Raw genomic sequence first — 24,309 nt, 5'->3', positions numbered from 1 at the left:
TATTTGTTGGTTGGTTATTTTATGTAATGTGAAGGTAAAGGGACCCCTGACCATTAGGTCCAGTCGTGGCCGACTCTGGGGTTGCGGCGCTCATCTCGCTTTATTGGCCAAGGGAGCTGGCGTACAGCTTCTGGGTCATGTGGCCAGCAGGATGAAGCCGCTTCTGGCGAACCAGAGCAGCGCACGGAAACACCTTTACCTTCCCGCCGGAGCAGTATCTATTTATCTACTTGCACTTTGACAAGCTTTCGAACTGCTAGGTTGGCAGGAGCAGGGAGTAAGCAACGGGAGCTCACCCCATTGCGGGGATTCGAACCGCAGACCTTCTGATTGGCAAGCCCTAGGCTCTGTGGTTTAACCCACAGCGCCACCCGCGTCCCTTTTATGTAATGTAGAGACGGATAAATATATAACTCTCCTCATTGTGGTGCCCAGAGTAACACAAAGCAAAATCTGAGAGCTAAAGATAGACAAAACACATAGTGCCAATATCACGATATATGTCTCATTTTGAAATTTTCGTACGATTGAAACTTTTTTTAATACAGTGGAACATTGCTTCTCAAACTTAATCCATTCTGGGAGCCCGTTCGACTCCCGAAACCGTTCGGAAACCAAGGCGTGGCTTCTGATTGGCTGCAGGAGCGTCGGACGTTCGGCTTCTGAAAAACGTTCGCAAACCGGAACACTTACTTCTGGGTTTGCAGTATTTGGGAGTGAATTTGTTTGACAACTAAGCCGTTCGAGAACCAAGGTACCACTGTATTCACTGTTATGGAGATGGTCAGGATTTGAAGGGGGCAGCAAAGGAAAGGATAAAAGCATCTAAATTTGGGGATATCAAACCTGTCCCCCGCCCGCTGAAGTTAACAAATTTGGAATGGCTCCCCTTTCAGAAAAGGGGGGTGGATTTGGCCCAGGAACTCTGCCTGCTGAATCCTACTCAATTCGTCCCTTACTTTTTAAAAGGTGCACACATGACGGAATATTCCAGAGTTTTGTGGCTCTTTGAAACGCCGCTGAATTTCAAAAGCAAAATGGGAAACTCTCCAAAATTCAGAAGACCCAGGAAAGGATTCTGTTTGGTTGTTCGGAATAGCGCACAAATCTCAGTTCAGCTCTTCAGACAGACAGACAGACAGACAGTCACCACTCAATTTCAAATTTCAAAAGCAAAACTGGAAACGATCCGAAATTCAGGAGACCCAGCAAATGATTCTGTTTGGTTGTTCGGACAGCGCACAAATTTCAGTCCAGCTCTTCAGGCAGACAGACAGATGCCACTCCACATGCCCCGCCTTCTGGCCCCAATCCCCACTCACCGATTGGCTGGCCTTCCAGGAAGTGGATGTTGTGCAGAGCCTCGCCCTGTTTGGCCCGCAGGTTCTCCAGCCAATACCTGATGATGCTCTGACGTTCCTGAAAGAGGAGAGAGGGGAAAGCGGTGAATGGACCACCCAGGGTCACCAGCCCATAGCTGTCAACTTACAGATTTGAAAATAAGGGACCAGCAGCCTCGAAAATAAGGGATCAGCAACCAAAATAAGGGATTTTCCGAGCACAGCTATGTTTGACTTCTGAGCCCCTCTGAGCCAAAGGCAGAAAGCCCAGCCAGCAGCCAAACAAAGCCTCAAGCGGTGGTTCCCACAGCGCGGCAAAGGGGATGCAGCAAGGAAAACCACCGTCACCTCTCCGCTGGGAAGCGCTGAGCAAAGGCGAGTCCCCAGGCAACGCGGCCGATTTGATCGGCACAAGGCATGCAAGCTCCACCCCCCAGTCATTCTTAGACTCCTTATTGGGTGAGCAACGCAGCCAAGCAACACAGTTGGAGCCTCCCTCCTCTCTGGCCGGCAGGGAGGGAGGGAGAGGAGCTGCGTCCTTTGAAACCCGGGAAATTTAAGGGACATCATCAATAAGGGACAGCAGCGGGACACGGCACTGGGATAAGAGACTTTCCCACCAAATAAGGGACGGTTGACAACTATGCACCAGCCCCACAGCCTTCGAGCCACAACTGGGTCTTGGCACCTACGGCTCTTTTAAGAAACATTACGAAGCAGGTGGCAGCCATTCCATCAGGCTGCAGAGCAGAGAAGGGGAGCAGGGCTGCTCCATCGCCTCTGCTTTTTTGTCAGACCCTCTAAAGCAGGCACCCTCAAACACCCTCAAACCCTCCAGCTGTTTTGGGACTACAACTCCCATCATCCCTGGCTAACAGGACCAGTGGTCAGGGATAAGGTATACAAAAGAAGTTTACTCACACATTCAGTTCACAGATGGATCCCTGAAGGCAGACTTAGTTACAAATATACTGTATTTTTCGGTCTATAAGACACCCCCATGGATAAGACACCCCCTATTTTTGTGGACTCCAATTTAAAAAAATGGTGGGAGATCTATCCGTGTATAAGACGCCCTCAAATTTTGGACATTATTTTTTAGGGGGAAAACCTAGTCTTATACACGTGGATCTACCCAATTTGTGGGGGTTAATCCCAGTGACTACAGGCTGGCAGTCACTGCAGCTCACAGGACGAAAGGAAGATGGAAAAAGAGGGGAGGAGGGCTGTGTGCCTTGTGGTTCTGTTACCTGAACAGGTAAGATCACACCCACCTCTAGTCACATGCAAGAGGATGTCCCAGTGCAGGAAGTTCCGACTGGCTGGACCAAACATCCCCTTGCATGTCCACTTTAGGAAAACAAGGAATGTTGCATTCAACTGCCATCTATGTACTGTATTTTTCACTCCATAAGACGCACTTTTTTCTTCCTAAAAAGTAAGGGGAAATGTCTGTGCATCTTAAGGAGCGAATGCGTGCTCCCTGGAGCCGAATTGCCCAGGGGCAAAAAGCATATCATACCTTTTTTTTTTTTTTTTTGAAAGAGGGAAGGGGGTGTTGAAACAAAGCCGCTGATTGTTTGCCGATCGGGGAGAGAGATAAGGGATGCTAGAGATAAAGGAGGCTGCCTGGGAAGGGGTAGGTAAAGACAGCAAACTTGCAAAGGGGGGAAACAGGAAGACTAAAGCAATAAGGAGAGAAATCAGAAGAAAAGGAGCAAAAAAATTGCTCCAGCTAAGGAAAAGACACTAAGGCAAACAAGAGGGAAGGGGGTGTTGAAAGGAAGCAGCTGATCAGTGGGATCGGAGGAGAGATAAGGGACCTAGCGGAGGCTGCCTGGGAGGGGGAGGTAAAAGCCCATGGATCCTCAGGATTTTTACATTGGGTCACCCCAAATTCGCCCCAAATTCACCAACAGATCACATAGCATGTCCATGGCTACAGCTTGCACCAAAAAAATCATGCATCTACTGTTTCCTGGGGCTGCAGTGGTGCAAAAATGTGGTTACAAAGCGCGGATCCACATGGATCCTCAGGATTTTTGCATTGGGTCACCCCAAATTCACCGTCAGATCACATGTCTGGGACCACAGCCTGAACCACAAAAATCATACATCCACTGTTTCGTTCAGAATATTTTTTTCCTTGTTTTCCTCCTCTAAAAACTAGGTGCGTCTTATGGAGCGAAAAATACGGTATCACACCCCACACAGCCTAGTCCTGGGGGCAGCACCCACCTGAGAAGTGAAAAAATAAAGTTCGTTTTCGATGTTCTCGTAGATGTAATCTTCCTCGCAGGAGAAGCTCCGCATTCCGCCTCCGAACTCTGCTTTCACAGGCTTCCGCAAACCGATCTCATCGGCTCCTCGGAGCAAACTGCCGAGAAGAACGGGGGTGGAGAAACACCCTTAACTTCACGATAGCAACGTTTATTTTCTGTCAAAGTTTATTTCCCCTTCAAAGGGTTGTTGCTCTGCATTATCCCCACCAGAAGTTTCCAATAGAAGATGATGAGGCCCATTGGCAACTTAATATTCTCTAATCTAATTTCAGGGTTTCGCCCCTGGTAGCTATGGCAACGATCTTCAGTCAAAGTTTATTTGTTGTTTTTTGCAACCATCCTTCGGCCTTTCAGCCAAAAAAAGGAGATAAAAGATATTCTATTCACACTTTTGAGGAATACAGTGGTACCTCAGGTTACATACGCTTGAGGTTCATACTCCACTAACCCAGAAATAGTGCTTCAGGTTAATAACTTTGCTTCAGTTTGAGAACAGAAATCGTGCTCTGGCGGCACGGCAGCAGCAGGAGGCCCCATTAGCTAAAGTCGTGCTTCAGGTTAAGAACAGTTTCAGGTTAAGTACGGACCTCCGGAACGAATTAAGTACTTAACCGGAGGTACCACTGTACGCAAAGATACACCATTAAACTACAGCGATGACCAATTTATACATAATATACCTTGAGACACAGACCTGCCAAATAAGTTTCTATATTGCACTGCCGATCAGACTTGAGCGAAATGAGCTTGCTTCGACTTTTGATCTTGATTTAAAGCAACAGATGATGGATTTGCTCAGGACAGAATAAAAAATACTATTTTTTTAGAGAGAGAAGGGAAGGCTGCCTATACTTTTCCCGTCCATTCAAAAAGCTCCATCCATCTCTGATAGCATCTTTAGGTCAGCGTGGGAAAAGTTCTAGCCCATATCCAGTGGAGACACTGGACTTGGAGGCAGAATCCTGAATTCTCTGATCCCCAAGCAGTGGTACCTCGGAAGTCGAACAGAAATCCATTCCGGAAGTCCATTCGACTTCAAAAACGTCCGGAAACCAAGCGCGGTTTCCGATTGGCTGCAGGAAGCTCCAATCGGAAGCCCCGTCGGACGTTCGGGTTCCAAAGAACGTTCGCAAACCGGAACAGTCACTTCCGGGTTTGCGGCGTTCGGGAACCGAAACGTTCGACTCACAAGGCGTTCGGGATCCGAGGTACGACTGGAATTCCTTATAATTCTGACATGGTTTTAAAAGGCAGGGAAAGGAGGGTTGTCCGGCGAGGAAGAAAGACCCTCCTCGCTTCCCGCCGGCCCACCACACGCCTGCACGCCCAAAACCTGCCGCCCATCGGAGTCGGGACCTGCCTTTCGTAAGTCGCTGTGACGAAGAAGGCGTAGACCCGGGTGTGCTTGTGGTGCCGTATCTGAATTATGAGCTCCGGGATACCCAGCCGGATGTGGTTCAGCAGCCATAGAAGCGTGTGGTCGTCGGTCGTGTCTGGAGAGGCATTTGGAAAAGGAAGAGTGAGAAGAAGAAGAAGAAGAAGAGAGAGACTACAGAAGTTATCAATACAGTGGTGCCCCGCAAGACGAATGCCTCGCAAGACGGAAAACCCGCTAGACGAAAGGGTTTTCCGTTTTTGAGTTGCTTCGCAGGACGAATTTCCCTATGGGCTTGCTTCGCAAGACGAAAATGTCTTGCGAGTCTTGAGATTTTTTTTCGCCCCCCCCCTTTTTCTAAGCCACTAAGCCGCTAATAGCCTTTTAGCAGCTAATCCGCTAAACCGATAAGCCTTTAATAGCCGCTAAACCGCTAATAGCGCTAATCCGCTAAGCCGCTAATAGGGTTGCTTCGCAAGACGAAAAAACCGCTAGACGAAGAGACTCGCGGAACGGATTAATTTCGTCTTGTGAGGCACCACTGTATGCAGATGACACCCAGCTCTACCTCTCTTTCAGATCAGAACCAGTGAAGGCGGTAAAGGTCCTGTGTGAGTGCCTGGAGGCGGGTGGAGGATGGATGGCGGCTAATGGATTGAGGTTGAATCCTGACAAGACAGAAGTACTGTTTTTGAGGGACAGGAGGTGGGCAGGTGTGGAGGACTCCCTGGTCCTGAACGGGGTAACTGTGCCCCTGAAGGAACAGGTGTGCAGCCTGGGAGTCATTATGGACTCGCAGCTCTCCATGAAGGCGCAGATCAGTTCTGTGTCCAGGGCGGCTGTCTACCAGCTCCACCTGGTACGCAGGATGAGACCCTCCCTGCCCGCAGACTGTCTCGCCAGAGTGGTGCATGCTCTAGTTATCTCCCGCTTGGACTACTGCAATGTGCTCAACGTGGGGCTACCTTTGAAGGTGACCCGGAAACTACAACTAATCCAGAATGCGGCAGCTAGACTGAGGACTGGGAGTGGCTGCCGAGACCATATAACACCGGTCCTGAGAGATCTGCATTGGCTCCCAGTAGGTTTCCGATCACAATTCCAAGTGTTGGTGTTGACCTTTACAGCCCTAAACGGCCTCGGCCCAGTATACCTGAAGGAGCGTCTCCATCCCCATCGTTGCGCCCGCCCTGTGGAATGCCCTCCCACCAGATGTCAAAGAGATAAACAACTACCTGGCATTCAGAAGACATCTTAAGTTCAGGGAAGTTTTTAATGTATGACATATTAGTGTATTTTTGGTCTTTGTAGAAGCCGCCCAGAGTGGCTGCGGAAACCCAGCCAGATGGGCGGGGTACAAATAATAAATTATTATTATTATTATTAAGAGTTTGGATTTGATATCCGACTTTATCACTAGCCGAAGGAGTCTCAAAGCGGCTCACAATCTCCTTTCCCTTCCTCCCCCACAACAAACACTCTGTGAGGTGAGTGGGGCTGAGAGACTTCAGAGAAGTGTGACTAGCCCAAGGTCACCCAGCAGCTGCAGGTGGAGGAGCGAGGAATCGAACCCGGTTCACCAGATTACGAGTCCACCGCTCTTAACCATTACACCACACTGGCTCTCTGAGCAGTCAGATATGGATTTCAGGCACTCCAGGGCTGCGGTGGTTAGTTCATTTTAAACACTCGGATCAACCAGTTAGGGATCTTTTGACTGGTTTTTATTTGAACGTGTCCGTTGGAACTCCCTGCCACTTGATATCAGGTGAGTGCCTTCACTGTACCTTTTTTGGCACCTGCCAAATAAATTCATTTTTAGACAAGCCCCCACAGGTGCTTAGAAATCTGTTTTAGTGTATTCTGCTGCATTTTTAACTTCCTGCATGTTTTTATGTTATGCTTGCAATTTTGTTAGTCGTTATTTTATTGCTTTTATCTCCTCCCCCTTTTTTTTTGGTAAACCGCTTTGAGGCTTTTCTACAATCAAACGGTACACTGAGGCCACAACTTATCCCCATCGTTCAGCCCAGAAACTGAGGTCCAGCTCCGAGGGCCTTCCGGCAGTTCCCTCCCTGCAAGAAGCGAAGTCGCAGGGAACCAGGCAGAGGGCCTTCTCGGTGGTGGCACCTGCCATGTGGAACGCCCTCCCGTCAGATGTCAGAGAACTACACCAGAGAAGAATGGCAAACCGAGTTGATGGACTACGCCGAAATGGCAAAATTAGCTGGGAAGCTCAGAAACCAAGAAGACAAGAACTTTAAAAAAAGAATGGGGAAAGTTTATAATTTATCTCTGAGACCACGGTAAGCAGGTTAGAACATTAGCAGGATGTTAACCACACTTGTAAAGAAATGGAAAGTGTGGATAATTTAGAAGGATAAAAATCTGGAAAAGTATTGATATGAAGTTGTAAATATTATCATTGGGACCTATGGAAGGGATGGGAGGAAATCAGGGGATTCAGAGCAATTTCAATATTTGGATTTTGAATTGTTTTTTGTTGTATGTTTATAGTTTTTAAAATCAAATAATACACACACACACACACACACACACACACACAAGGAACTACACCACTGACATCTGAAAGCAGTCCTGTATCTGGAGGTTTTTATTTTCCCCCCCTTCATATAAATTTTTATTGTTTTCTTCATATAATCCTTTTCCCAACAATTATCGCAATATAATCCCTTTGACTCTGCCGAGTCTTGACTTCCCTCCCTCCCCGCAGCTGGTATATACATCACATATTTATTGCGTATATTATTGTCATAACTCTACTATTTTACATGGAAGTTCTTATTCCAGTCCTGTTAGTGTCTTTAAGCTTTTTTTGTATCTGGAGGTTTTTAATGTGTGATGTTTTATTATATTTCTGTTTATGCTGGAAGCCACCCAAGGTGGCTGGAGCAACCAGACAGATGGACAGGGTACAAATATAATGATAATTAATTAATTAATACTAATAATAATAATAATAAGAAGAAGAAAAGTATTGGTCTTATATGTGATCTAGGCAGCTTGAATCATAATTGCAACTCAGTGGAAAACACACCCAAATCTTACATTGGGCCCTTGGAGAATGCTCCCTCTGGAACAGAGCTATAAGGGGGGGGAAATTGCATGCAGTTTGAGATTTCAATGAGGACTGGAATCTCCAGGCCCTTTTAATATGACTTGGCATTGCTTTATCACATGTTTGATGTTTTATGGTGTGTTTAACGCTTCTGAGCACAATTCAAAGTGTTGGTGCTGACCTTGAAAGTCCTAAACGGCCTTGGTCCAGTATACCTGAAGGAGCATGTCCACCCCCATCATCCAGCCCGGACACTGAGGTCCAGCTCCGAGGGCCTTCTGGCGGTTCCCTCCCTGCGAGAAGCCAAGTTACAGGGAAGCAGGCAGAGGGCCTTCTCGGTAGTGGCACCCGCCCTGTGGAACGCTCTCCCACCAGATGTCAAAGAGAACAACAACTACCAGACTTTTAGAAGACATCTGAAGGCAGCCCTATTTAGGGAAGCTTTTAATATTTAATAGGTTATTGTATTTTAGTGTTTTGTTGGAAGCCGTCCAGAGTGTCTGGGTATAAATAAATATATTATTATTATTATTATTATTATTATTATTATTATTATTATTTAATATTCTGTTGGAAGTCACCCAGAGTAGCTGGGCCAGATGGGGTATAAGTAATAAATTATTATTATTATTATTATTATTATTATTATTATTATTTACAGTGGAACTGCCGTTTTAAGAATCCAAGCCTGGAAAATCTGTAACCAGACTTGATCATCCGATAACGCGGACGTTTTTTTCTTGCATAACAAGCTCCCACGGTGTGCATTATACGTGCCTGCTTCGTAGTTTAGTTTTCCTCTTTTTGCACTTTCACGTGTCGTTACGCTCTCTCTGTTTATGTATGTTACGAAACGAAACGAATTAAAAATAAATAAATCGGGCGAGTGACGCAATGGCTAGGTTCCCTCGGGGGACCTTACTGATCAAAAGGGGGGGGGGGGCGGGTTCACATCAGAAGGCTTAAGAAGAGAAACTCATATCTCTCTCTCTCCTTTTCCTCCATACAACATTACGGTCTGGCCTCTCGCCCAGCCTGGTGTCTGATTACAAATGATCGAGCCTGAAACCAACATGCAGCGATCTTCGTTTCCCTGCCTGGAATTGGGGGGTTGGGTGGGCAAGGGAGCCACCAACCGCCAGGGCCTTGGCAAAGTCGGCTTTTTTCAGCATGCAGAACTGATCTGGAAATTTCTGCACCTGCCCGTTTTCCTTTGTGGCTTTGCAGGTAGACGGTGCCTGGATGTGGAGGCTTCGTCCCTAGCTGTCCGTCCCTACTATTCTCTGGGTTCACTGGGGGGGGGGAAGGACCGTAGGGAAAAGACCCCTGGATGGCTAAGTCCAGTCAAAGGCGACTATGGGGTTGTGGCGCTCATCTCGCTTTCGGGCCGAGGGAGCCGGCGTTTGTCCGCAGACAGCTTTCTAGGTTATGTGGCCGGCAGGACTAAACCGCTTCTGGCACAATGGGACACCGTGACAGAAAACAGAGCGCATGGAAATGCCGTTTACCTTCCCGCCACAGCGGTACCTCTTTATCTACTTGCGCTGGTGTGCTTTCGAACTGCTAGGTTGGCAGGAGCTGGAACGGAGCAACAGGAGCTCACTCCATCGCGGGGATTCGAACCGCCGACCTTCCGATCGGCAAGCCCAAGAGGCTCAGGGGTTTAGGCCACAGCGCCACCCAATCCTCTGCCTGCAACCCTGGACGGCCGCTGCTGCCAGCCCGTGTAGGCTAAACTGAGCTAGTTGGAGCAGAGTTCTGACTTGGCAGCAGGCAGCCTGCTATGTCCCTCTGTTTTGAACCAAAGAACTGAAACTGCCGAATTTGGCAAAACGCACCTGGCAGGGTCATCAGGACGTCGCAGTTTTCCGTAGGCACCGTTTTCATCCATGATTTGTGAGACATGATGTAACGGCCAGCCTGCAGCAGCCTCTTCCCGAAGAGCTTATCTGTGGGGTGAAGAAGAGCAAGGATGAGCGGTGGGCAGGTGGGAACAAGACCAGCATTGCATCTTCATCTCTTTATATATATATATATATATATATATATATATATATATATATATTTATTAATTTTAGCATACAGAATTATAAAACGTACCACACAATTTATCACAGATACAATCTTACTGGACTTCCATCACCACCTCTGATAATCCTCCGTCTTAATCACTTCTTATGCATTTCTTAACTTAATATTGCCTTTACATCTTTTAACATATCATCTCTCCTTTTCCGTTTCTACAATATTTCCCATAATACTCCTCACAGAACTTCTTGCAATCCTACAAACGTCGTCTGATCATCACAAATACTTTTCAAATAGTCCGTAAATTTACTCCAGTCTTCTGTGAATTTCTGGTCCCGCCGGTTTCGGATCCTTCCTGTTAGTTTGTCAAGTTCTGCATAGTCCATTAATTTCATCCTCCATTCTTTCATCGTTGGTAATTCTTCTTGCTTCCATTTTTGGGCCAATAGTATTCTTGCTGCTGTTACTGCATATGAGAAAAGCTTACATTCCTTTCTATTTATATAATTTCCAACAATACCCAAAAGAAATGCTTCTGGTTTCTTTATAAATGTATATTTCAACATTTTTTCCAACTCATTATATATCATCTCCCAGAAGCATTTCACCTTTTTACATTCCCACCACATTTGATAAAATGTTCCCTCTTTTTCCTTACATTTCCAACATTTGTTACTAACTTTATACATTTTTGCTAAGTTAACCGGTGTTATATACCATCTATACATTGCATCTTCATCTCCGTTGGGTTGCCAACTTATCAGAAAGCAAAGCTAGGCATGCTCCTCCTGCGCCTTTAAAAGCTAGTCTGGCTCACAGCGATGTCGCTGACAAAGTTGTCCCAAACCCATACAAATATATATATGAATTTCATTTATAAAAACGTAAGAGTGAGACAGGAAAAGAAAGAAAAATATACAGGTGTGTATATTCTTATTATCCTAATACACATAATGAATTGCCAATAAACTAATGTCTGCTTAAACTCCTTCCAGTTATCGTTGCATTTTTCCAAAGAAAGTCTGCATCTATAAGCAGTCCGTTCATGTTGCCAATATCTCCACGTTGTTGAGCCATAGATTAAGGGGAATCATATCTCTATTCTTCCAATTTATCAGTCCTTTGGGTGGTTCCCAACAGATTAAAAACAGAATAAAAAATCAAACATTAAAAACTTCCCTAAACAGGGCTGCCTTCAGATGTCTTCTAAAAGTTTGGTAGTTATTTTTCTCTTTGACATCTGGCGGGAGGGCATTCCACAGGGCGGGCGCCACTACTAAGAAGGCCCTCTGCCTGCTTCCCTGTAACTTCACTTTTCGCAGGGAGGGAACCACCAGAAGGCCCTCAGAGCTGGACCTCAGCGTCTGGGTAGAACGATGGGGGTGGAGACGCTCCTTCAGGTCTACTGGGCCATTTAGGGCTTTCAAGGTCAGCACCAACACTTTGAATTGTGCTCAGAAATGTCCTGGGAGCTAATGTAGGTCTTTCAAGACCGGTGTTATGTGGCCTTGGTGGCCGCTCCCAGTCACCAGTCTAGCTGCCGCATTCTGGATTAATTGCAGTTTCCGGGTCACCTTCAAAGGTAGCCCCACGGAGAGTGCATTGCAGTAGTCCAAGCGGGAGATAACCAGAGCATGCACCACTCTGGCGAGACCGTCCATGGGCATAGAGGGTCTCATCCTGTGTACCATATGGAGCTGCCCTGGACACAGAATTGACCTGCGCCTCCATGGACAGCTGTGAGTCCAAAATGCACACCTGGACTTTTCTGGTGTCCAGTTATGAAATAAACAGATCTGTGTCTGCACGCCTTCAAGTTCTGAATGAATGATGCTAAACCTATTAATAGTCCATCAGAAATAACCCTGAGAAATAAGCTTCTGTTTACATTGATGAGGTCCTTTTTTAAGATTAATTAAAAAATAGTGCTTTTGGATGACAGTGAGGGTTGGGCCCCGTTCCTCGTTCAGCCAGGCCCCCTCGTGTTTTGACCCAGCTGGACACCTGACCGTTGACCGTGTTTTGAGAGAGGGCAGTTGCCCGCTTAAAATACCCACTGGGAGATCTGGGTTTCTCGCTCCTCTGGCAAGGGATCTATGCACAGTTCTCTTGCAGGTGCAAGAGGGTGGCCTTGACGCAGGAAAAAGGCCTGGCGTGAGAGGTTCAGGGCGGCCAAAAAAAACCAGGGCACCGAATAATCTTTCGCGTGGAAGGCAGAGCAAGCTTGTTTTCTGCCGAATTCAGGTTACAGGACAGGGGATTCCAACTGAACTTTCTGAAAGCAAGAGCTGTTCAGCAATGGAACGGTCTCCCTTGGGAGGTGGTGGACTCTCCTTCCTCAGAGGTATCTCTAAGCAGAGGTTGGAGGGCCACCTGTCCTGGATGCTTTAGCTGGGATTCCTGCATTGCAGAGGGGGTTGGACTGGATGACCCCTGGAGGTCCCTTACAACTCTACATCTCTGTGATTTTGCGATTAAAGCTCCCCAAACATACACACACAGAGAGTCCCTTCAGACTGGAGGATTTGGGGGTCAGAGGCACCAAATTCCACCCAACATTTTGGGGGGAGCTCATTCTGTGTGCATGATGTCACACGTGTGACATCACGTGCGTCGGGAAATGGCCGTGAGGCTCGAAGAGGCCTGGAGAGGCCTGCCACTGCCACGGGGAGGCCCAGATTAATAATAATAACAATAATAATAATTGTTTATTATTTATAGCCCGCCCATCTGGCTGGGTTTCCCCAGCCACTCTGGGCGGCTCCCAACAGAAGATTAAAAACACAATATACATCAAACATTAAAAACTTCCCTAAGCAGGGCTGCCTTCAGATGACTTCTAAGAGTCAGATAGTTGTTTATTCCTTGACACCTGATGGGAGGGCGTTCCACAGGGCAGGTGCCACTACAGAGAAGGCCCTCTGCCTGGTTCCCTGTGACCTCACTTCTCGCAGGGAGGGAACCGCCAGAAGGCCCTCGGAGCTGGACTTCAGTGTCTGGGCTGGAAGATGCAAGGTGGGAGGGCATTTCACAGGACAGGCGCCACCACAGAGAAGGCCCTCTAAGCCCCATCCTTGCATACTGAGGGGGGGGGCGGCTGAGCTGTCCTCAGCCCCATGGAGTTGGCGCCTATGTCAGGGGTCTGCTGCAACATGTCACTGATGTGACAATTGTGCATTCGCTGGTGGGGTTTACCCTTCGCTTTCGATGCGTCGTTCCACTCCATCTGCCTTTCTGCACTGCTTCCCAAGTGTTATTCACCGCCCAGAGGGGGTGCTTCCGCAGAACGAAAGCAGGAGAAAATAAACAAATAACTGGAACTTTGACGATATGAAAAGTTCCAGCCTTTTCAGCAGGAAGTTTGGGGACATGCACAGGTAGGGAACGCCTGCCCAGAAACTTTTGAAGTCTTGAAAACATGATGCTTAACCGCCCTGCTGCTGTTCTGAGCACAAATAATCACGAACGTGCCATAAAGCACCTCTGGAGTCCCCCCACCAATAGTTCTCTTCTCTGCAGAGTTGCCAAACCTCCCCTCAAAGGCAGTGTTCCTGCGCTTTCAATGGCCACCCTGGCAGCAAAAAATCAACAGGTATGGCTTTCCGTCCCGCAGTCCACCTCGCGTCCACCTCATTTGCAATCCTGACCCTCCACCCAAGTGCACAGCACAGGGACAAAGGCGGCAACGTTCAGAAACAGGTAACCCCGAAAAGCCATCGGAATGAAAACCAGAGACACAATGATAGGAACAGAAACATGCTCTGCAGCCGGAAAGAAAGGTTTGCAGCGCGAGCCGACTGCAGCTAATGTTTTACGACAGGCCTAAAACTCGGCGCCTGCAAGCTCCCCAGTTTGTCTCATCTCTGAAGGATGTTGCTGTGCGAACAACTTGCCCCCTCGGCAACTCGATCAAAGAGGTCCCTTACCTGGTTGCTGAAAGATGCCAGCAGCAGTTCGTTCCCCACGCCAGTGCCTTCCTCTGGGAAAACAGTGGGAAGGGGGAGAGAAAGGAAGGGAAGGAGCAGGGATGCTAAACGCTACCCGTCTCTATGGCAACCGCCTCCGGTGATGGAGTTCCCACCAGAACGGATGCACGGGGCCAGGCGGTCTCCTTTGTTCTGTTTCTCACCCGTTCCGCTTCTCCCGAGCAATGGAAAGTCCAAAATTAAGGGGCAAGAACAAGGTTTGGTCCGGGGCTCGAAAGCAAAGCAGGCAGGCCGTGCAAAGACAGGTCGCCTTGGCTATTTTGTACGTCTGTCTGTGTAGAAATACACACAGGTGCAAAGGGCATTCAGTTTTGCCACATGTTCGTATGATTCATAAGAGCCCGGCTGTTGGATCTGGCCCAAAGGAGGCCTATCTAGAGGGATGTGGGTGGCGCTGTGGGTTAAACCACAGAGCCTAGGACTTGCCAATCAGAAGGTCGGCAGTTCGAATCCCCGCAATGGGGTGAGCTCCCGTTGCTCGGTCCCTGCTCCTGCCAACCTAGCAGTTCGAAAGCATGTCAAAGTGAAAGTAGATAAATAGGTACCGCTCTGGCGGGAAGGTAAATGGCGTTTCCGTGCGCTGCTCTGGTTCGCCAGAAGCGGCTTAGTCCTGCTGGCCACATGACCCGGAAGCTGTCTGTGAACAAACACCGGCCCCCTCGGCCAATAAAGCGAGATGAGCGCTGCAACCCCAGAGTCGGCCACGACTGGACCTAACGGTCAGGGGTACCTTTACCGTTACCTTTTAAACAGTTTTCTTTAAATATAAAGCTATATAGAAATTATTATTATTATTATTATTATTATTATTATTATTATTATTTCTTCATTGGGAAAAACCAACCAACCTAGGTTGCGGTTGCCACAATGGTATGTCTAGCCGCCATTTGGTGACTAGCTTATATATCTGAGTTTCTAACACTGCTTTCTCCCACTCTTTGCCATTCTAAGGTAGGCTGGCTCTGTCCTCAGAGGCTCCATTTAGGAATCTTAAGAAGCTAAGAAGAGCCCTGAAGCAGCTGCATCAGGCCAAAGGAGGCCCTTTGGAGTCCAGAATCCTGTTTGCACTGTGGTTAACCGGATGACTCCAAAGGGGAGCCCCCAGGCACCTGAGTGAAACAGGTGAGCCCCCATCGTCCAGCCCGGACACTGAGGTCCAGTGCCGAGGGCCTTCTGGCGGTTCCCTCACTGTGAGAAGCAAAGCTACAGGGAACCAGGCAGAGGGCCTTCTCGGTGGTGGCGCCCGCCCTGTGGAACGCCCTCCCACCAGATGTCAAAGAGAACAACAACTACCAGACTTTTAGAAGACATCTGAAGGCAGCCCTCTTTAGGGAAGTTTTTAATGTTTGATGTTTTATTCTGTTTTTAATTTGTTGTGAGCCGCTGGGAAACCCAGCCGGATGGGTGGGGTATATATTATTAATATAATAAAACTATTTATTTCGCAAACAAACAAACATTCATCACTCACATAAACAGAAGTACAAATAATACAAATATAAATAATACAAATAATAACCCACATGATAAAGTAAAAACAAAAAAGAAAGGGGGGGAAAGAAAAAGAAAATATTAATACACCCATGTGACTTCCCTCCTCCAATCCTCATTATCCCTTAAAGTTCTTTTTTACATCGCATCTTACACATCTCTTCTTTAATATTCTTGGAATATTATTATTTTCTAGGTCTGCTTTACAAACTTAGTCTATACACACCAAGATATTCTCCTTAGAACAGTGTTTACTACTACTACTACTACTACTACTACTACTACTATTACTCTCCCCACTTGTGATTTCCAGAAATGGTTATTAGAGACATTTACTGCCTCCAACACGGTGTTAGAAACCTTCTAGGCATCACGGATACCTTGCGCCACACAAAAAATATCCGGCCGGACTGGAACGGGTGGCAGGCTGGCAGGAAATGGGTGTGAACGGCCAGAGGCCTTGGTTCGCAGCCAAGGGGGTGCAAAGAGCACGGCTGCTCTCGGATCGGGCCTTGTAGAGCGATAACAAGCAAAGGTTCGCCGCCCTAAGTAGGGGAATAATGGGGTCAGGGAGCTCCCTGGGGCCTGAACCACCTCCCTCTCGAAAGCTCTGCGCCGACCAAAATTAATTCGAGCTTTCCATCCGCTTCGTTAAGGGCTTACGAAGATTTGGGGCATGCCCGTCCCCACCCTGGCTTGCAGACACAAATTTGCATAAATCTTACATATATGCTCATTTATATGCAGAGACGTAGGTTCAGGCTCCTAAGCGTCGTGCAGAAGGAAGACCTGACGGCTCCTCCTGCCCCATGGTGCCCACGGAATAATCCTTCTGTTGATCCTTCACCCCAAATCCGTTCCCTGTCAGTTCTTTGGCCCCCAAAAGCCCCCACTTAATTCCACCCGGCCCTTAGTCATCTGTAGAAAAAGAGTGGCTGAGGCAACCCAACCAAAAGGGGTATATTATTATTATTATTATTATTATTATTATTATTATTACTACTACTACTATAGCAGGATGCGGGTGGCGCTGTGGGTTAAACCACAGAGCCTAGGGCTTGCCGATCAGAAGGTCAGCGGTTCGAATCCCCACAACGGGGTGAGCTCTCGTTCCTCGGTCCCTGCTCCTGCCAACCTAGCAGTTTGAAAGCACGTCAAAGTGCAAGTAGATGAATAGGTACCACTCTGGTGGGAAGGTAAACGGCGTTTCCGTGCGCTGCTCTGGTTCACCAGAAGCAGCTTAGTCCTGCTGGCCACATGACCCGGAAGCTGTACACCGGCTCCCTCGGCCAATAAAGCGAGATGAGCGCCGCAACCCCAGAGTCGGCCACGACTGGACCTAATGGTCAGGGGTCCCTTTACCCCTTTACCTTTACTACTACTATTGCAGTGGTACCTCGGGTTACATACGCTTCAGGTTACACATGCTTCAGGTTACAGACTCCGCTAACACAGAAATAGTACCTCGGGTTAAGAACTTTGCTTCAGGATGAGAACAGAAATTGTGCTCCGGCGGCGCGGCGGCAGCAGGAGGCCCCATTAGCTAAAGTGGTGCTTCAGGTAAAGAACAGTTTCAGGTTAAGAACGGACCTCCAGAACAAATTAAGTACTTAACCCGAGGTACCACTGTATTCTTATTCTTGTTGTTGTTGTCGTCACTGTCGCAGACGACTCTGGGGTTGCGGCGCTCATCTCGCTTTACTGTCTGAGGGAGCCGGCGTTTGTTCGCAGACAGTTTTTCCGGGTCATGTGGCCAGCAGGACGAAGCCCCTTCTGGCGAACCAGAGCAGCACACGGAAACGCCGTTTACCTTCCCGATGGAGTGGTACCTATTTATCTACTTGCACTTTGCTGTGTTTTCGAACTGCTAGGTGGGCAGGAGCAGGGACCGAGCAACGGGAGCTCATCCCGTCGCGGGGATTCGAACCGCGACCTTCCGATCGGCAAGCCCTAGGCTCTGTGGTTTAGACCACAGCGCCACCAGCGTCCCATGTACTGTCTTATTCATTTTATAGTACAGCACATTGATTATTGCTTTCATTTTACGGATCAATGGTCTCGTTAGACAGTAAAACCCATGTTAAATTGCCGTTTTAGGAGTTGTTTTTAAAAGACTGGGAACTGATCTGTTTTGCATTGCTTTCTATAGGAAAATGAGGCTTGGTTTTGGAACGCTTTGGTTTTGGAACAGACTGCCTCCTTCCAGATGTTCCCGTACTCCAGTTCCCATCGTCTCTGAGCACTGGCCATGTTGGCTACTGGGACTGATGAGAGTTGAAGTCTTGCACGGTTTCCAGCTCCATCCTTTCTGGGACGGTTACGAAATGATCTGTGAATCTGGTCCATTTTCGCAGGCTTCAAGAAACCCACTTTTCTTCTGGGAAATGTGGACGGGATCGTAACTCGTCCTACAAACCAGGCTGAATCAGTTTCAGGATTTGGCATCGCCTGCTAAGCTGGGGAGGTTCTGGAGAAGGACGTTGAAAACTGCCCTCAGCCTCCAAAAAAACCCACCACTCATCCACCGTGGATGACAAAGAAGGCCTCTCTTCACCCATCAGAGTCATCTGGGTCCTGTTTGGGCGGGAATAAAGACTGCTTCTCTCGGAGCAAGGAAGCAAACAGTCCAGGCATTGTGGCTGCCCAGAGACAGCCTTGGCACAGGAATAGTGGGGGCAGAGGCTGGCATTGCTGGGAGAATATATGTACATGATAGATGCGCTCTGGCAGGCAGCAGCCTAGGCTTAGAGGAGGGCGTTGATCGCAGCGCAGAGGCGACAGAAAAACACAGGACATACCGTATTTTTCGCTCTATAAGAGGCACCAGACCACAAGACGCACCTAGTTTTTGGAGGAGGAAAACAAGGAAAAAAATATTCTGAATCTCAGAAGCCAGAACAGCAAGAGGGATCGCTGCGCAGCGAAAGCAGCAATCCCTCTTGCTGTTCTGGCTTCTGGGATAGCTGCGCAGCCTGCATTCGCTCCGTAAGACGCACACACATTTCCCCTTACTTTTTAGGAGGGAAAAGGTGAGTCTTATAGAGCAAAAAATACGGTAGTTGGGGCTGGGGCAGCAACAGCTTGGCTTTCCAGTGAATGTTTGATGCGGTGCAGAACTCTGATATTGCAGACTCCCTTCATCACTTGGAATCAGCACAGTTCCAGCGATGTTGGCCCTGAATCAGGAAGACTATGCCCTGCGTTTTTTATTTCTTATTCTTGTTGCCCGTACATCCGGAAACATCTGCAAAGTGTATCCTGTTCCATGACTTCGTTGTTGTTTAGTTATGTCCGCCTCTTCGTGACCCCACAGACCAGAACACGCCAGGCCCTCCTGTCTTCCACGGCCTCCCGCAGTTTGGTCAAACTCATGCTGGTAGCTTCGAGAACACTGTCCCACCATCTCGTCCTCCGTCGTCCCCTTCTCCTTGTGCCCTCCATCTTTCCCAACATCAGGGTCTTTTCCAGGGAGTCTTCTCTTCTCATGAGGTCGCCAAAGTCATGGTTTGGCACCCAGATTTCCTGCAAACCAAATCTTTCCCCTCCAAATTGCTGCAATAAAAACATATTATTTTTTTTTGCAACTGCTTTGGCAAGTGATCAGACTGAATGCAGGTACATCTGGCAACTGATCTCATTTCTCTCACACAATTAATAATGTTTGGCACTGCTGGGTTTTCACCAGAGTTAAGTAAAGGTAAAGGGACCCCTGACCATTAGGTCCATTCGTGGCCGACTCTGGGGTTGCTGCGCTCATCTCGCTTTATTGGCCGAGGGAGCCGGCGTACAGCTTCTGGGTCATGTGGCCAGCAGGACTAAGCCGCTTCTGGCGAACCAGAGCAGCGCATGGAAACGCCGTTTACCTTCCCGCTGGAGTGGTACCTATTTATCTACTTGCACTTTGACATGCTTTCGAACTTCTAGGTTGGCAGGAGCAGGGACTGAGCAACAGGAGCTCACCTCATCATTGCGGGGATTCGAACCGCCGACCTTCTGATCGGCAAGCCCTAGGCTCAGTGGTTTAACTCACTCCTTGGAGGGGAGCTCCTAACACACCTGACTTAACGAAAGGATATAAGGAGAACTAGAAGCATTTTTACTTGGCATTGTAGGAGATGATGTTAATAGACAGGATTGTAAGTTGTTTTTACATGCAGCAAGCAAGAATATTATTGGCACAAAAATGGAAACGAGAAGAATTACCGACGAAAGAAGAACGGCAGGCGAAATTGATGGACTATGCAGAATTAGATAAATTCACAGGAAGGATTCGAAACCTGTGGGACCAGAGATTCTTGGAAGACTGGAGTAAATATATGAACTATTTGAAAAGGAATGGTAATGAGCAGATCACGCTAGTAGGATTGCAAGAAGTTCTGTAAAGAGGACTATTTGAAATATTGCAAGAAAGACTTTGGGAAGAAATGCTAGTTAATGATAATTAAGAGTAACAGAGAAATTAAGAAATGCAGAATAAGTGATAAAGAACGAAAAATCATCAGAGGTGTTGACGAAAGTCTAAAATATTGTGTAAGATAAGAAGTTATGTTTTATGATTGTTGGAAATGATATGTATATGTTTAACTTGCTCGGTGTGAAGATGTCCTTCCTTTAAGCCAGCGGCTGGCAAACTATGGCCCGGGGTCTACATGCAGCCCACCAGGCTCGTAAATCCGGCCCGCGGACCCTGCTGCCCGCTCGGTCAGTCCCTGTGCTGAGCTAAACCGGCGCAGCACGGCATTTCCTTGAACAGAAGCTGCGGACGCCTCGCCGCGCGAGGACTGACTTCCGTGATGCTGGTACAGCTTCAGATTGGCTGCAGGAAGCTCCTGCAGCCAATCCGAAGCCTTGCCACCCGTGTGCTGAAGTAAACCCGGCGTGGCCATGGACAGAGAGGTTAGCGAACAGGCAACGGGTCTGATCCGTGCCATGGGCATCGTGACTAATCCAGAATGCGGCAGCCAGACTGGTGACTGGGAGCGGCCGCCGAGACCACATAAAAAGACCTACATTGGCTCTCAGTACGTTTCCGAGCACAATTCAAAAAGTGTTGGTGCTGACCTTTAAAGCCCTAAATGGCCTCGGCCCAGTAGACCTGAAGGAGCGTCTCCACCCCCATCGTTCTGCCCGGACACTGAGGTCCAGCTCCGAGGGCCTTCTGGCAGCTCCCTCACTGCAAGAAGCCAAGTTACAGGGAACCAAGCAGAGGGCCTTCTCGGTAGTGGCACCCGCCCTGTGGAACGCCCTCCCACCAGATGTCAAAGAGAAGAACAACTACCAGACTTTTAGAAGACATCTGAAGGCAGCCCTGTTTAGGGAAGCTTTTAATGTTTAACAGACCACTGTATTTTAATACTTTGTTGGAAGCTGCCTAGAGCGGCTGGGGAAACCCAGCCAGATGGGCGGGGTATAAATAATAAATTATTATTATTATTATTATTATTATTATTATTATTATTATTATTATTATTAGATTCACCCGGAGCTTGGCACACCTGCTGGCCCTGTGCCTGGCGCCCGGCTTGGCGGCTGCGCTGGAGCAGCTGGAGGGCAAGCTGTCCGCCGCCTGCCCAGCGCTTCACATGCGCGGCCTGCCCGCCGACCTGACCTTGGACGACAGGCCGCAGCGCGTGGTGCACACTGCCTGGGAGCTCTGTGGGGACGGGCCAATGGAGCAGCCACTGCTCGCCAACAACGCCGGTGAGCGGGTGGTGCCGAGACGCGCTCCTGAGCACGTGCAGAGTGCGTTCCTCCTCCAGGCCCGGAAGCAACTGCGGGACCGGCTTGCAGGGTATTTATATTTTTCAAAATATAGTCCGGCCCCCGCAAAGTTCTGAGGGACAGTGGACCGGCCCCCTGCTGAAAAAGATGGCTGAGCCCTGCTTTAAGCTGTCCCGAATCTTCCAACAAGCTGCACTGGGAATAATTCTCCCTTCCCAGAAGGCCCAAGACATAAGAGCAAGGGGGAGGGGGCGGCCGAACAAGACACATCCAAAGTGGACCTCTGCGGCATGCCATGGCACCAAGATGCCCTGCTTCAAACCAGGGGACTTCTCCCCCACCCTTACCCTGCAACCGTGTCCTGGGGCAGTTGTGATCATTAGCAGAAGGTGGGTGGAAACAGGAACAACTGCCAACGCTCGAAGAATGGAGAATAAAACTGATGGAGTATGCTGAACTAGACAAACTAACAGGAAAGATCAGATATATACGAGATCAAAAGTTCATTGAAGACTGGGGGAAATTTTCAGACTATCTGAAATGTGTATGTGATGAGCAAATAACGCTAGTGGGATTTCAAGAAGTTCTGTAAATGATAGAGGACTATTGTATTGATGAAAACTAAGTGTGTGAAGGTTTATAAAATGCAATACAAAACTAGGAAATGTGTATTTAAAAATTTGAATAATGGATGATTGTCAGAGAGGTTGAAGGAAGTCTAAAAGAGAAAATATGTGATAAATTTAGATTGGATACTATAAATGTATGTCGGAAAATTTAATTAAAATTTAATGGGTAAAGAAGGTGGGTGTTCTAGTGGTCTTGAGCCTCGGGTAGCGAGCAGGCCTGACCCGTTCCCCCTGAGCTCTTTCTGCCGGTTCTGCAGACATCCCCCCCCAGATTCCCCACTCCTAACCTTGGATAGGCTGAATTAAGGTCACCTTTGCTGCAGAATCAAAGAGCTGTCGCTCATTCAGACAACTGGGATGGTTTGGCAGCTTGGAGGTGGAGGTGGAAGCGAAAGCTCCGTCAGACTCAGGACTGCCAGCTTCGCCACACAACCGCAGGTGCCATCATGCAGCAGGCACGACCCTGGCCCAGATATTTGTGGGTGCCCGGTTCCTCCGCGGGGGAATTTGTGGGTGCAGGGGCACCCAGGGAGCTGGCACCTATGGATAGACTTCTATCTGCCCCATGGAGATATTTGCACCCATTGTAGTTGTAGAAGCTGGACCAAACTGGCCAAGGCATCCCCAGCTGTTAAGGGCATCTGAATTGTCTGCGGTGAAGGCGAGGGACTCTCTTCTGGAGAAGCTTGAGTTTATTTATTTTATTAAAAAATTTAAATAAATCCCAGGCCATTGGGGGGCAGAAACAATCCTCCCGGAACTACGAACCGTGCCGAAAAGCGTCAAGGCGCAAAGGCTCGGACTACCCAAAAGGGTCCAGTATGGAGAACCTAGTTGGTCCGGTCGAAAGGCCTTCGGCGTTTGGATTTGCGCTCCCTCTGTCCTTCGGCGCCGCGGCAGACCACGGCCCTCGGCCTCCTCCTCGCCCGCAGCTCAAGCGACACGTGCTCCCTCCGAGCCCCTCGGACGCCTCCCCGGCGGTGCCATCCCGAGGAGCGCATCCGCAGTGGACCGCAGCGCCGGGGCTGCTTCTCCCGCTCTGCTGTGCCCGCGGCGGCAATTCCGCACTCCTCCTCCGCAGGAGCGTACGGCAGAGGAGAATTTCTGAATGGGCTGAGCATCCCCCGCTTCCCCCCCCCCCCGGCACGTTGTGGAAGGATGACATCAGGCGGAGAGAGAGCGCGGACCAAAACGGTGTCGGGTCCAAGCGTGCGTAAAAATACGCACCCGTGGAAAGGAGGACCCCCTCCCGAAACAGCTTCCGGAGACCCTCTTCCCGAAAACCCGTGGCTGGCCATTGCACAACAAAAGGCTGGGGCGAGGGTCTTCCTTCCTCGACAGCGGAAGGGGCTTAACGTTTTCCAGACAATAGCTCGACGCCCCAGAGATGCGCTTTCCCGGGTACCACGAATGCTCCGCATCGCTCCTTTCGCGCCGGACGACCCTCCTTCCCCTATCCCGGGTTTAGTCGGGTCCAAAGGTTCGGTTCCCCCGAACTTTGGCAAAGTCTGCTGGGCACCCCCGAAAAGCAGGAAAATCCGGCCTCATCTCTCGTCCACCCCCTCCCCACCCTTGCACCACTGTTGTTTCCCCCCACCCTCCCAAGGGATAGCGCGCGGAAGTGGTCCAAACCTCGCCAAATACTCACCCAGGACCCCGGTGGCAGCTGGCCCGGACGCCTCGCCATCTGTGGCGCCCCTCTTGTGGCGCTCGCTGTCCTGGGAGCCCGGCGCCGCTCCTGCCCCGCTCTCTGGCATCGCGTCTGAGCTCAAGGTTGAGGGCTGGACCGCAAAGAAGACAGCATTGCAGAGGCCGGGATGCAGGCTTCACCGCTAGCCAAGAAACCCCGGGCTGCTGCTCTCACAATAGCCAGCGCGGCGGCGGCTGCAGCGGGAGCGCAGGACGGCCGACGACCTGCCGCATCCGAAGCGCCATCCGGGCTGGCAGTAGAAGGGTGCAAGGACCCGAGGCAGGTGCGCAAAGGAGGGGTCTCTCTGTCTCTCTTCCCCGGCCAGGTGAGCCCCTGCCGGAGAGCCTCCAACACAACCAGCGCCGAAAGGTGCCTCCGAGCGAGCGAGCAGCCAGCCAGCCAGAAGGAGGGACAAAGGAGAGGGTGGGGGAGCTGTTAAGTTAAAAGGCAAGGAGCTTTTAATAGTATGGTTGGCCAGCGTCTCCTCAGCGCCATCTGCCAGCAGCCTGCGAGGGATCAATTTCCTCCCTCCTTCAAGATTCTGAGACTTGAGAGCTAGCAGATAAGTCAGAATCATCGGACTGTGGCGTTGGAAGGGAACTCGAACCCACGACTCTTGAGAGATAATAATAATAAATTTTATTATACCCTCCCCAGCCAAGACCGGGCTCAGGGTGGCTGACACCAG

General features: G+C 49.1%; 1 protein-coding gene across 3 annotated transcripts in view; it reads right to left on the bottom strand.

Moving 5' to 3' along the window:
- ANO8 (anoctamin 8) overlaps positions 1–24,102 on the bottom strand; it is a 51,723-nt gene extending 27,621 nt beyond the window's left edge. Inside the window, exons 1-5 of one of the 3 annotated variants that reach the window (XM_080988772.1) lie at positions 23,580–24,102; positions 9,915–10,025; positions 4,983–5,115; positions 3,579–3,717; positions 1,323–1,419 (exon numbers count right to left, since the gene is read on the bottom strand). In XM_080988772.1, coding sequence (XP_080844898.1) covers positions 1,323–1,419; positions 3,579–3,717; positions 4,983–5,115; positions 9,915–10,025; positions 23,580–23,688 — 589 coding nt within the window. In that variant the 5' untranslated portion in view covers positions 23,689–24,102. Of the gene's footprint in view, positions 1–1,322; positions 1,420–3,578; positions 3,718–4,982; positions 5,116–9,914; positions 10,026–14,030; positions 14,575–23,579 lie in introns of those variants that run through there. The other 2 variants (XM_080988773.1, XM_080988774.1) reach the window with 2 other exon arrangements.
- Positions 24,103–24,309: the final 207 nt, after the last annotated feature.

Source organism: Podarcis pityusensis (assembly GCF_964106645.2).
Source record: "Podarcis pityusensis genome assembly, chromosome: 18".
NCBI lineage: Eukaryota > Metazoa > Chordata > Lepidosauria > Squamata > Lacertidae > Podarcis > Podarcis pityusensis.
Note: the sequence above shows the minus strand (reverse complement) of the source record. Positions and strands in the feature narration are given on the sequence as shown.